This window comes from Histoplasma capsulatum, genomic scaffold (assembly GCF_000149585.1).
Source record: "Histoplasma capsulatum NAm1 scaffold_9 genomic scaffold, whole genome shotgun sequence".
In the NCBI taxonomy this organism is placed as follows: Eukaryota; Fungi; Ascomycota; class Eurotiomycetes; order Onygenales; family Ajellomycetaceae; genus Histoplasma; species Histoplasma mississippiense.
In genome coordinates this window covers 1,265,941-1,279,614 of record NW_001813974.1, presented here as the reverse complement: position 1 = coordinate 1,279,614, position 13,674 = coordinate 1,265,941, and the positions used below count along the sequence as shown (strand labels likewise).

The following is a 13,674-nucleotide window of genomic DNA, read 5'->3' as shown; positions in this document are numbered from 1 at the left end:
CTCGTTGTGCTCTTGGCCAATGGTGACCAATGGCAAAAATCCCTCATGCCGGCGAAACCCGAGATTACGTGGCTCCAACCAGCCCCCCTTCCCTGCGACGTAGCGAGATTACAAGGAACGCGATAGAACACTATGAGGTGACATGGGAAGGGTGTGGACACAAAATGGCGCCTTCGCTGAGCCTCCGGCTGGTATCGATAGTTGCATTGGCTCCTCTGAAATGTTGGCCGTGGATCCTTGTATCCAAGCGCGGTATCCCGTCTCCGCATTGCCTGCCACGCCCAGGCCCACGATTCTGTTGATTGGCGAGGGATGTCGGCAAACCTGACGCTGAGCCGTTTGCAGCTGAGGGGGGCGAGGGAACTGGGGGCGCAGTGATCGTGTGACGATGAGACGGGGCCTCCTGCATGATCCAAGGGCGTGGGCGCCAGCGCATGTGCCTGTTATTCCGTACCTAATTCGTCGACGATTCTACGTCCCCATGACCAATCTGTGTTCATCCTCGTAGATAACGCCAGCTTGCCTCGCTCGTTTCCGGGTGTGTGCTCGATGGTGACCTTTTGATGGTCCTTAAGCTCCGGCCTGATCAATGGCGTGGTCCGGAGGAACCCTGGCTCGATGTTGCATTCGCGTGTTGCATGGCGATCGGCTACTGTTTTGCGGGTGGTTCCCGGTGTTGAAGTGAGGAGGCGAGGCGTTTTCTGAAGATGCTGGGGTGTATCCATGAGACTTTCGTAAACTTTGGGAGCTCTGCCGATGGAGGAGCTTTTCCAGTTGTCGCTCTATAAAAGCGCCGGATTTTCCCCTCCCAAAAGCACCGATCGCAGAACGAGAATCAAGGCTTCCCCGAAACCAAAATCAGAGAGCAAAGCCATGGCCGCAGTCACCATGGACAAGATCCAATTCTATCAACCTCCAAATCCCATGAGTGCCACCAAGTCACAAAGCCCGAACCTGCCCGCCATCTCCACACCCTCCAAACCCCCAGCACGTAGACCCAATCCCACCGCCGACGCTTTCACTTCCCTATTCTGTCCCTCACAGCAGCTCAGACACCCTTTGCCCCCCCGCCTAGTCCCCTCTGCCACACCTCCCATCTCTTCTCGCCCTGCAAGCCAACGGTCCCAGCCCGCCGAAACTCCAGTAAATGACTTTGACAGAATTTTGGAGGAGATCTCGTCGGACGACGGGAGCCGACCACTTGGCGGGGACGGGAGAAATGCCGACGAGCGCGCCACCATCCCCTCCGGATCGAATCTGAGCGGTTTTGCCAGCGACCGCCTTGGCATGCCTGTGGAGGCGGATACGGCTGCGGAAAATGCCACTGAAGCCGGATATCCTGGAGCAAACACCTCCAACCGCTCGGCAGAAGCATGCCTCACCTCTGTATCGGGGCCGACGCCCTTCCAAGCTTCCTCCTTTTCAGATGACATTACGACCCAGATGCCGGCCACACACAGATATTGTACCCCGATCAAGAAGCCCTTCCCCCTCAACGTCTCCGCCTCCATCTCCGCCTCCATCTCCGTTGTCGCCATCCGCACGCCGTGGACGAACCGTAAACGCTCGAGCCCGCTCTAACCCGGATCAAAAATCGGGTAAGAAAGGGCAATCCAGCGAAGACAGCGATGCCAATTGGATAGACCATGCTGCTGAACCACCAAAGATCAAAAGCCAACCTTACTGTTCCCAGCAGTGCTTGCTGGCCCTACGAGACGATGGTCCGCTCGACACCTCCTGCCCGAACTGTCTAGCTCACCTTAAGCGACGGATCAAACCAGCGGAATTTCATGCTCTTATCCGAGAGCAGCTCTCCAGGGACCGTGGCCCGGATGCCAGCTGTCGCCCTCTCTACAAGAAGGGAAGTTGTGGGGCAGCTTTTAAAATCCATCTTTTGTCGCATGGCTACACTCTATTCGCAAAGGGCGTCGAACGCAACAATTCACATAAACTCGAACATGAATATGAAGTATACCACAGGCTTCATGATATTCAAGGCAACTACATTCCGGTTTGCCTCGGGATTGTTGTCCTTGACCCAAAATACCCGTATTACTATGACGAGGGAGTTTATACCCATATGCTCCTTTTGAGCTGGGCGGGACAGCCCATCTCGGAAGTTTTGAAATCAGATAATTCGGCATCCGTGATTGAGATGACATCACAGGCTCTTCGAGCGATTCACCTTGCAGATGTACTGCACTGTGATGTCGAGCCACGAAATATTTTATGGAATAAGGACCGCAATCGCCCTATGCTTGTAGATTTTGAACGAGCTAAGATGCGAAATGCGCTATCTGCTATATCACCGAACCTCGGGCTAAAAAAAGAGAAGGCTTGGGAAGAACAGATCTACCTTTTCTAAAGAACTTTCAAAAGCCCAGATCAGCCTGGAGCGCTGTAGGGAATTGCTCCGTCGGAATTCCGCCTCAAAGTTCAGGAATAGCGCCATGGAACTCAGTTGGACAACTATGCACGAAGAGCCGCTACAATAATGATTATTAGAAAACATTCCAGGTGAAGGAGCGGGCCCACAATATTATCCTGGTTCGAAAAGCTGTTTTTCTCTCCTGGTTAGAACATATCTCACCCCATTATCCCTCTGAGCTTATACACCAATTTCTTTGTCTCTCACTTTTGCTTTTCCAATCCACCTGTTTTGTCCAGCTCTGGAGGAGTACATGTAAATAGCAGAATGAGCCAAATCCACCATCAAAAGCTGCCGTTCCTTCGATATTCGAGAGTTTCTCCCGATTATGAATATCCAGTTTCACCATCAATACATTTCGTTTTCTCCTTGGATATCTGGCGGCAAGGTGGAGAGGGTCAGATCGACGAACCCAGGTTTGATAGTACTCAGTAGAAATTGTACTCAGCCTCCAGACTTTTTGATTTTCCGGCTGTTCTGACCCCCCAGGGAAAACCTCTCCGTAGTTCCGAAGCAAGGTCATCTGACAGCTTGCAGCCAATGACAATACATAGTGCACATAAAATTGCCATCTCCAGACTAATGCTTTCTTTTTCCTTTACACTTGATCTCGTCGCATCTGATGACGGGAATGCCAAACGATGAGGAGTGGCGCACTCCACTCGGTGCAAGGCATGCCTTAGTGGATATGCTGGAGTACATGCGTCATTTCTTGTCTTTCTTGTTGGAACACTCAACTAGTTTATGAAGTTAATCAATTATGTAAATTTTTCATCTCTACTTTACACATATATAGATGCCTACAGAGCCCCGTTCTTGGAAAGCTGATACCTTTGAACATACAAGTAGCATGGAAAAGCCGCAAGACAGGCAGAGCAAGGTTGGTTTTAATGCCAAGAGGGTGCCAACCCACGCTGTGGGATGGTGGGGTTGGGACTAATCCCCCTCCAAAAATATTTCCCCGACCTGACAAGACTCGTCACGAAACACCCTCCAATTTCCACACGCCAGTTACGACTATATCCAGTGGAACAACCTCTTCGCACACTCAGAATCATAGACTCCCACGCCGTATCATCATTACGCCCCGCATCTACTTTCCAAGCGACATGTCGACCGAATCGAAGAAAAACCTGAATGTTCGCCATTTGCCTCCAGAATGCGACAATGAACTGAAAAACCTCAAAGAACATGTGAATAAAGTCGCATCGTGGCGCTCGGTATCTAATACTATGAAGGAAAGCATAGAGTCTCTAGACTCTTCAAAAGTTGAAACCATATTACGTGAAGTCGAGGCAGATGTGAGTGTCATTCCTCTCTTCATGGATAATAGGTAACTGATGGCTATGGTAGCAGTCGTTTAAAATTCTGAGAATAACTGACCGCACCCGGTTTATCACACCGAATCCTGTGAACCTCGTCCCTATATCAAACGATGCCATGATATCCGATCACCCTGATCAAAATTCAATAATAACCGTTCCGGCTGGAAGTGTTGTAGAGGTTACAGGGACTGTCTGCTATTTCCACTCTTGTGTTGACCTACTCATCATCTAAAATACTTTAAGATGAATGGCGAGATGAGCAACAGGGATATCTGCAAGGCATTAGAGAGAACAGAATGTATGCAGTAGAATGAATATGCAATGTTTCAAGACTCTGTAGTCTAAGCGGAGTAATCAAAAACTTGTACTTTGAATGAAGCTATGTATTACAATGATTGTATTTCCTACCCTCCACCCATAAAACCTTCCTGGAACGCTGATGGTCGTGTATTTGAACTGTCAGAATTTGGAAACAGTGGCAACTGACGGAAGTTCATGCCATCAGCTGGGCTATATGGAAGCACCAGGGAATGATTGTCATACACACTCCTCGGCGATTGCTCGACTGTTGATTGCCCAAACATTGGATGCTGTGTGCCGAGGTCATGAAACATGCTCTGGTCAAATAATACACTCGGCCATCGCTCGACTGTCGGCTGCCCAGATATTGGAAGCTGTGTGCCGAGGTCATGAAACATGCTCTGGTCAAATAATACACTCGGCCATCGCTCGACTGAAGATTGGGATTCTGGGTTAGGACTTGTATGTTCAGGTATACGATTCCGTGAATTAATAGGCTCTCCAGATATTCTTCCACTGGCTATGCCAGGGAACTGACGTTGATGATTTTCGTCGACGATAGGGGCGAGGTCAAAACAAGAATCGGGGTCGTTATTGATGGGCTCAGTGACACTAGTACCGCCTTGCTCAAAAGAACACCGTGGCACCCGTTGTTGAAATTGTTGCAGCATTCGGGCAGCGTCTCGCTCGTCGAATGGGAGCTCTATTTGGTTTGAGGTCCCCGGGTGGTCAACGGACGTTTGATGTGCAGGATTGTTGGTCGAAATTTGATCTAAACATGTCAGGATCTGCAGAGAAGTGAAGAGATCAGGTTTGAAATCCTACCTTCAGGAAGTGAGTGGATAGTACCATCATCTCCCCAGGTCATCTCCAATTGCGTTTGTAAATTTGCACCCGGCAGTGTCTGAGAGGCTGGGTTGTGGTTTGTATGCTGCTTTCGCGGCGCAGAACCCTGCGCGGAAATAGCTGATCGTGCTCCTACGTTAACTGCTAACAGCATTAGCTGGGGGCCAAGACATAGTCTCTATTACGTACCTTGGACGCTTTCCGATGGTATGTGCCCATCACTCGGCTGGGTAGCTTGTTCGTTTCGCCCATCGCATCTTCGTTTACCAGAAGACTTCTCTGGGTAAGACGTTGTCCGCTTCCGTGGCAAGTGGCTCCCTTCCCGAGTTCCACCCTGCTCGCGGATTGTTGCTGTGAACGCTTCTTCGGGTTGATCTCGAACTGTGAGCGAAGCACGGTGATGATATTCTTTAAGTATTTTTGAATACGCGGTCGAGAGTAAACGTTCTTCCTTCCATGCCCTAAGAACTTTAAGGTATGCATTCATCGCCTTGATTTCTATCGGCTGCTATCGCCTCCCCTCGAAGCTAAAGGTCTTCTCAGCTGGGCAGAACCACTCTCTCTGAAAGGAATAACGAACCTTTTAACAGTGGCGCCTTGCAGTGCGAGAACCATCCAGCGAGGTACAATCTGGGCCCATTTGCTTCCACTAGCGGATTGCCTTTTCAGCTTCCGGCGCTCCTCGGGAGACCCGGAGCCCTCCAAAATATCGGAGAACACTTCGGAGATGACTTTTTGCGGTGGTGCTGGGTCGACGGCCACATCGTGAGTTTTCTTTCTCTTTGAGCGCCGCCGGAGTTCCACCTCTTGTGCAATTGCGTCGAACATGACAATGAGATCGACTTTACGTCGTGTGGGATTGAAATTTTCGATCTGCTCGATGTCATTAGAGCAAAATTGAATAAGCCCAAGCGTACCGGTGCGATCGGTCTTCCTGGTGTCAAAAAAAAGCCCAGGTTGGGACGCCCATATCAGTGCGGATTTCCTGAGCGCTTCAAGGTCGTCATCATTGAGCTCCCAACCTTTTGTGAGAGCAGCAAGTCCAGCGACTTGCTTCTCAGATAAGCTCTTCTTTTCCCATTGTTGGAAAAAGGTATGTCTTGTCGTTAGCTGGTGAACTTCGTCCTGGCGATTTATCTCTGCTGCAACCGTTTTGAAAAGTGACTTCTTGCGATCTGGAGAATTGCATATGGCTTTCAGAGAATTCCCAATGGTCTAGGTCCAACTATGTCAGATTATGGAGAATGGAACCAGTGAGGGGAAACGCACCACGCTACCCAAGCCGCAGATGATATCCCCAAGTTCATGGAGCTTCGCTTTCAACGCCGGATCGTGAGAGGCCCGCACCAGTCTTACCGTAGAGCTAACACCATTCCCCATACTGGGGGAATAGGCGGTTTCGTTTTCGGTCCCTTTTTAGGACTGAAATGTTGCTGGAAAGGGAGATGTATCGTCGTCGTGAACAAGTCCTAGCCAGAAACAAAAATGAAAATAAGAATTGTACAAACAAAACCGTGGGCGGCTGAAATGTTGAGGTGTTCGAAGCAGGCTACACCTAGCGTTGGACTAGCGGGAAGCTGAGGCCCCCGGTGAGCTGACTCTCCCGCTAAGTTCTGCTGGCCTCTTTTTTAGGTTGATACATGGGATCTAGGCGAACCTGCCTCCTATTAGTTGCTGCCCGAAAATGAGCCTTTTTGGATTTTCTTTTGCCTAATGATAGCTAGGGGGTGCTAGGCTGTGTCGAGGGCACGGGGAAACTTGCGTCGATCACCTTGGGAGCGCGAGTGCGATATACATGTCCAACTTGAGTCCGTGCCATCCTCATGCAAAGGGATCACAACATATCAACAACAATAGTGTAACTATTTGTGCAGGCCCTGGACAACTGCCGTCCAACATTTGCTGAAATGAGGATGGCATACCCCTTCGACCATCGAAGAAGCCCCCATTCGAGGCGCACAGAGAGTGGCTGCCCGAGAGCTATAAACCACATCACATCACTCCGCGACAGATCATTTCAAAATGGACCACCTTGGCTGCCTTTTCTTGCAAAATGTATCCTAACATCTCATATGCGCTTCTGTCGGCGGCGCTCATCGTGCTAAGTATGGTGCATCTCATCTTGCTTACCGTTCACCGCCCCCAGCCTCACCGTTTGCCTGAGATATCAATCTTCGTTCTCTTTATCTGCGTCAATGCTGTTGTCATTGGCATTGGTCTATCAGGCTTAAGGCGCGGGGGTGAGCAGTCCCTTCTACCGAGATGGTGATGATAAATGCTAAATGCTTGTTTCAGATACGCCAGCATTCTACTATCCCTTGGGAATATGTACAGCATTTCCGCTAGCCCTTGAGGTATGTTATTCCCGGTACCTGTTTGGTCCTCGCTAACCGCGATGTCTAGATGATTCGGCTGAGCAAAATCCAGAGCGGACCACTTACGAACGCCCTGCTGCATCGATTATTTCTAGGATATGGTTTTCTATCCCCCGCGGTAAAGTTCGGTTTGATCTTATGGTGCGTGTGCTCTTCTCCCCGATCTTGATAGGCCTTGTGCTCATTGAGTTAGCTCGGTCGCCTACGAGGAGTTGGTGAAAGGTACAGCTGTGGTCGTGTCTATCGACTACACGGTACTCGCGATTGCCGGTCTGCTTTTTTGATGCAGAATTCGCGGTATACCATCTCAGAGCTCTGTAATCCATGAAGTTACAATCCATGCACTTTTTGTTCTCATAACAGCAGGGTTTGCTGTAGATGGACTCGTCCACGACTGACCCTTCTGAATTGAAGTAAGTTCAGTGAAACCACAGCTCTCACTCCAATATGTGCTGACATGGCTCTTAGATGATGTTGATTATCACTCTTGATGTCTATATGACTCAAAATATCTCTGCTCAGTCTATTGAACTGGGAAACACAGTGCTGTTAGTGAATTTCAGCAATGACACCATTTCCTGTTTCTGATTGCATTGGAATGTGGCTTCCTGTGGATACTAGTTGGTGTAGCAAGGGCGCATGCTCTTCTAAATTTACTTGCTTCTAATTGCTTGAACATTGAATAGGTTTAGCTATTTCCATTTAATACCATAACAATATTAATTGACCTAACTTCCAGGTTTCATTTCTGCTCCCTCCTTGTCTTTATCCTTGCTGGGAAGCTTGTCGTGCGGCTGGATGCTTCTACTTCACAAAATAGGCGAACCCGTAAGTATCCTGTTTGACGGGCTTATCACCCCAGATGGATATTAAAGGTAAAGACTCAAGCACAATTTCTCCAGAGCTAACACGATATTCTTCGCTTGCATGGTCTGGCGAAGGTACAGTTGAGTACGCAGTTACTTTAGGCACGGCAGCAAGCAAAGTGATTCTGGTTTTGAGAGGTATATGGTTCTCTTAGAATGTTCTTTTCATTGTGTGGCTAACACCTCAGATAGGCGGAACAAGCACCCTAGCGATGCGAGAAAATGCAGAACCCAACAAAAGAACCGACAGATCTCAGGATCGAGATGACGACCAAACCACGGCCCATGTTCCACAGACCGAAATAGGGAGGAAAAGGCGAACCGAAGTTCGCCAACGTCTGAGGCTCTACTGCTGTGTATGTAGGGAGGATGTTAGCAGCGGGGAGGAATGTCAACTATGTGGCCATGAGGGTGAATGGTGTCCGGAGTGCTTGCACAAAAGGAGATCTGTTGACCAACCACACGAACCGAACCAAGCGACATGATGCTAAGACAAGCCTCAATCAAACAAGTGCAGTCCCGGCGACCCATCTTAGCCAGGCTATTGAGATCGATGAAGACCCGGAAACAGAAACAGACTCTGTGCTCGAGATGTTGCCTTATTCTGAACTGAAGCAGAAGTGGAGAGAGCAACAACAAAAACGGCAGACCTGGGTTAATCGAGCCATCAAGTGCTGCGACTGCGAAGTAACTGGCTCGGCGGTCAACAAATGCGCAAGTGAGCATGAGTATTGCGGAGTATGCTTTCATTATTCTGTTGACTAGTTGCAAGGAAAATGATTGGTTACCCAAAAATAGAATCTTGCTGGTTACATTTTCACAGACTTTCAGGTCAACAATTTTTCCGACAGCTTAAGCACACAGAATGCGTTCATAAAAAAGCTTCTCTAGATTTTGACCCTATCAGCTTTCAGGCCAGTTACAATATTTCAAGATGTAGAATGTATATTGCAATAGGTTAGGTGACAGCACAACTAATTATGACTACCCTTTGTGTGTCTCGTTCACCGAGAGATAATCGAGGGGCCATGCAAATATCGGCTCCGGTTGGGCGAGGTGTATCTGCTCTTAACATTCCAAAGGTGATAAGAAGCGGTTCTTGCCTCCATTGACATCCCTTTAAAATATTTCCCACAAGCCAACCCGGCAGATTTTGTCTTGTGGAGATGGTGAGTTCCACACCACCTATCCATTCTCTCTATACTAAGAAATTTCAGGAGCCCAATTCCCTCGGCGTGAGACAGTCAACCACATGTTCAACCCATCAGTGAAGATATTGTGATAGAAATTTCACTGGTTGTTTGACCTGCAAGGCAAGGCATGTCAAATGTGATGAAGCAGCACCTGCCTGTCGCAACTGCATAAAAAGGGGTTTGCACTGCGATGGCGCCCAGAATGAAATACTCTTCAAATTTTTCGACCCCAGCCAGGCGTCGTCCGGTTTTGTAAAGAGACAGCATAAAGCTTTTAGAAGGGAAACGGCCAAAAACCACGGTGTCTCCAGCTCACACCCATTGCCATATAAGGACCCAACTTCCCCCTGTCTACGTTCCGTGGATTTACAAAGTGGGATCCACGCTTCCACGGAATCTCTTGCCATGGTGAGTCTGCTATTCTTCACCTACTCTTAAGGAGAGCGCAGCTAACGTAGGCAAGGACAACCCCACCACTGGTGACGGCAAGCCCCCGTTTCAATCTACTCCCAATAATGAGGCTCGCGATCTCCAGTCCCATTCATCCAGCTATAACCCGTACTCAATTGATGAAGCTAATTGCTACTCAGACTATTCTGATATCCGTGGTGATGTATGGAATACAAATGGAATTGACATCACCAATGCTAATTCTAAATAGATATGTCGCGGCGATGAAAATGCACCCTTGGCTTTCATTGTTTTCATCTCAGAGCCTGTACTTCAAGAGCGGCTGGAGTATCTGAAGGCTCATACTTCAGAGCTGCACAAGCAACGCAGTGTTTTTCGCACATTCTCCGAGCTTAGAGTTGATGGACCTCTGGCATTACCATACGCGCTCTGTCTGGTAAAGACTCTCCGACAACACGCAGGGCAGCAATTGTTGATGAACAGATTGAATGATACCATCCTCTTCCTCTCCACACGATTGAGAGGGCTGCTGTCAACACATCTGTTATATACTCATCGAGATTGCATAAGTCATGCATCACTTCTACTTCAACGACCGGTGTTCTACAAGTGTTCAGACTTGCCAGGAAATATCTGGCAAGAGAGCACTGTTTTGAATTTCAGCCTGGATGGCCTAACTGTGACATTGCACCTTAGTAATTATCGCGTTCTCAAAGTGTCTGATGAGCTTTGGAAGAGGTTCAACTCCTTGGCTTCGGGTATTGCTGATCCGGCCGGATGTTTGGCGTTGGCTAATGTATTTTATGACTTTCTCGGCCGGTTTGCTACTGCAGGAGGATAATGTTGTTGGTTAATTTTATGTTCAGGTACAAAGTCTTAGGGTTGCCGTAGTACCATCCAATCTCCTAATTCTTCACTCATTCGCATTCGCCTGTTAGCATACACACTCTTAATGATGATTTTTCACGCCGGGACCCATACAACGCCTCATTGCTGGCGGGAGAACACGAAGAATCGAGGGGTGAGCTGCTCAAAATGAGACGCATCCTATTTACACGCTGGTTGCATGCGCTGATCCCATAACTGGTACATGTACTGTAGGCCATTAGCGCAGACTAGGGGCCGAAGGCAAGGCATATAAAACTATGGCAGGGGCAGCCATTCAATAGATTGTTTAATCACACTTTTTTTTTTTTCTTTTTTTCCCCTTCTCCGTTTTCCTTGTAAGCAAGAGTGGGCGGATTGGTATGGTATAAGAATGCTTGATTGCCCAGTGTGTCTGCCCTGGATCATTCAACCAAACCTTTATTCCTACGAAGTTTTCTGAGGCACGCACATATAACATCATTGGCATTATAGAAGATAGGTAAAGAATCCCTTACACACCGCAATGCAGGTATCAAGGTTTGCTCACAAATCTATCAGGTACCGTAATGGCAGCTACAGTCCATGTCTACCGCATTCACGATCCGGAACCCTCCGTGATTCCTCGCACTGGGTTATCCCCTCAGTATGCCTATGGAGCCCATGTGTTTCGTTGGAAAGAGTATTTGTTTATCACCTCCAACAAGAAGCCGAATGTCTCCGGAGTCCAAGACATTTCTTTGAAAGGGCTCAGCGATGAGCAAGGCTTTCTCCACGCTGCAGCTGCTTCTCGGAAAGCACCTCAAGTTGTTGAACAAGCATATCTGGAGATTATAAATAACGAAGAGCTCGCAGGAGAATTTACAGCCGTCTGTGACCGTTGCGATGCAGTGATGATCGAGTATCTGGAAATCGTGAAGACCGAATGGTTGAAATTTGCCGAGGCATTCGAGTCTGGGCTCCAATGCCTTCTTCAAACGACTAAGGAGGCAGAAGTAGAGAAGGCCCTAAAGCAGTTGAAGAATTGTCTGCATATCCTCAGAGATAGCATGGGAAACGTCACCCACGAACAACAAACGGAGAACATCCAACACCCCAAGAGCTGGGCGCTCGACTCCCTCCTCTGTCTTCTCGGGGATTGTCTAGGCAGGATGGAAATGATCAAATGGGCATTCGATATGGCTAAACCATCTAAAGGGCCATATGACCTGCTCCGTCTTCGGGGTGATTTGATGTACATCAAGGGACGATACAAGCAGGGGATAGGGGAACTGGACGAGAACCTGGCCCGTCTGACGGCAAATGACGATGCTGCAACATCAACCCTGGTAGGTACTTCCATTTCACCTGCTGCTCTTCTCCGCTCACCGTTTCCAATAGACCGGAAGGCCTACTGTCCACCAAAGTCTTCTGCATCTATGCATTGTTCTTCTTGAGTCCCAGCCTTCAATCACAGCCCACCGCCTCAGACGGCAGCTGGATATTATGAACTGGCAGCCAACCAACTGGGAAAAAACCTGCAATGAATCCGATGATCTTTCTGATGACAATTACCTTGATATCGCGCTTACTTTAGAGGACCTCGAGGCATTTGAAGGCATCAAATTAACAGGAGAGATGGTGAAGGAACAGTACACAGCTCTGATGAGAGAACTGAGAAGGCTCGCTGGTGATATAGCGCCTGGTGTACCCAAAAGTGATGATTTTTCTCTCGCTGCGAACGTGATCCTAATCTGCACATGTATTGGGGTCCATGCGGTCGCCCCCCAGCTGGAGGACGATTTCTATGCCAGGACGGATTTTGAGAATCATGCTGCTGAGCTCAGCAGATCGCCACTGTAACTAGTTAGTTACCGGGAAAAGCGGATCTCTTCTGAGGGCGCAGCAGACGAACTCGACCGCATTATCCTCCCTTTACGACCCAACAGAGACCCGGCTCCGTCCCCTGAAATCAAAGACAGCGATGTCTCTCGCCTACCGCTGCCTGAGAGGCGGTTGGGTAAAAGACTGAGTGATGGCGATTTAAACCAACAGAAACGGTCGAAAATGTCGGAGGCAAGTGATTTCTGGTGAAGTTGGTTGTTCTAGCTAGGCGAGCTACAAATGATGCCGGACAATCTTTTGAATTCTATATTGTTTCGTAAATATCAGGCGCAATTGGGATGATTGTTCCTGGTTGATACTTTGTTAAAATCAAAGAAAAATGATTGGTCAAAATAGAACATCCTTGCTTTGCGCCAAATGAATACTTGCATCCGGAAAATTAGAAATTCCGGGTGCTGAGTGATGAATTCTGCCCGGTTGTAGGAAGCTCTCCGGGTTTACACTTCTATCAGACCACAAAACAGCTTGAACCTGAACTTTGACAGTCAGATCTAAATATGTTTATAAACTCCCAAGTGTGCTATTTATCGAATATATTCTTGGCACCTTATTGCTGATCCGGGAAACTATACACGGCTAGAATCAAGGGATGGGCTCGCGTGGCTTGTACAGGTCACAATAACCGCCTTGCTGCATATTTCAATGGAAGATGGCCCTTGGAGCAAGCATGCGCAGTTTTGGTACCGGCGCCTTATTGTTGACCCGGGAAACGATGCACTTCTGGCATCGGGGGATGGGCTTCCATACCCTGTTCCCTGCACCAAGTATCAAGCCAAATTTTTGTCTCTCGCTTGGTTTGACAACGGTCACTAGCCCCTTGCCTCGGCCATCCACACTTGTTACTCACGGGAGGAAGTTGCTCCCGTAGCTGCATGGCCTTTTGCCTTGTTATTCACATGCGCCCTGTTACATGCATGCACCGCTAGAATCAATTGCAACTCGTGGCTTGTACCGGGTGCATATCCCGACGGAAGATTCCCCTCCACCAAGCATGAGGAGGTATCTTGTCATTTAGGCCTGCATCGGCTGCCTTGTTATGCGCATGCGCCCTGGTCTGGCCCCGGCAGAAAGACATTTTAGAAATATAGGTTCTAAATGGATTCCGGGTTTGGCAGTGGTTTGGGCTGCAAAAACAGTATCTTCCCCCATAATTTGCCTGATTGATAACTAGACAATGATTGA

General features: G+C 48.5%; 3 protein-coding genes across 3 annotated transcripts; 2 read left to right on the top strand and 1 right to left on the bottom strand.

Moving 5' to 3' along the window:
- Nucleotides 1-873: 873 nt before the first annotated feature.
- HCAG_07854 (predicted protein) lies at nt 874-2,365 on the top strand (the record flags this gene model as incomplete). The annotated part of the gene is made up of 2 exons (XM_001537495.1): nt 874-1,558; nt 1,608-2,365. The coding sequence occupies 2 exons, from the start codon at nt 874-876 to the stop codon at nt 2,363-2,365; spliced, it is 1,443 nt and encodes a 480-aa protein (XP_001537545.1).
- A 1,792-nt stretch (nt 2,366-4,157) lies between these two features.
- Nucleotides 4,158-6,279, bottom strand: HCAG_07853 (predicted protein; the record flags this gene model as incomplete). Its single annotated transcript, XM_001537494.1, has 7 exons — nt 4,158-4,189; nt 4,301-4,486; nt 4,592-4,825; nt 4,879-5,031; nt 5,089-5,360; nt 5,480-6,114; nt 6,169-6,279. The coding sequence occupies 7 exons, from the start codon at nt 6,277-6,279 to the stop codon at nt 4,158-4,160; spliced, it is 1,623 nt and encodes a 540-aa protein (XP_001537544.1).
- Nucleotides 6,280-6,952: 673 nt separating this feature from the next.
- On the top strand, nt 6,953-12,681 carry HCAG_07852 (predicted protein; the record flags this gene model as incomplete). The annotated part of the gene is made up of 14 exons (XM_001537493.1): nt 6,953-7,139; nt 7,303-7,415; nt 7,653-7,687; nt 8,014-8,102; nt 8,222-8,278; nt 8,333-8,496; nt 8,633-8,878; nt 9,291-9,309; nt 9,792-9,946; nt 9,995-10,563; nt 10,683-10,765; nt 11,170-11,936; nt 11,989-12,349; nt 12,455-12,681. The coding sequence occupies 14 exons, from the start codon at nt 6,953-6,955 to the stop codon at nt 12,679-12,681; spliced, it is 3,072 nt and encodes a 1,023-aa protein (XP_001537543.1).
- Nucleotides 12,682-13,674: the final 993 nt, after the last annotated feature.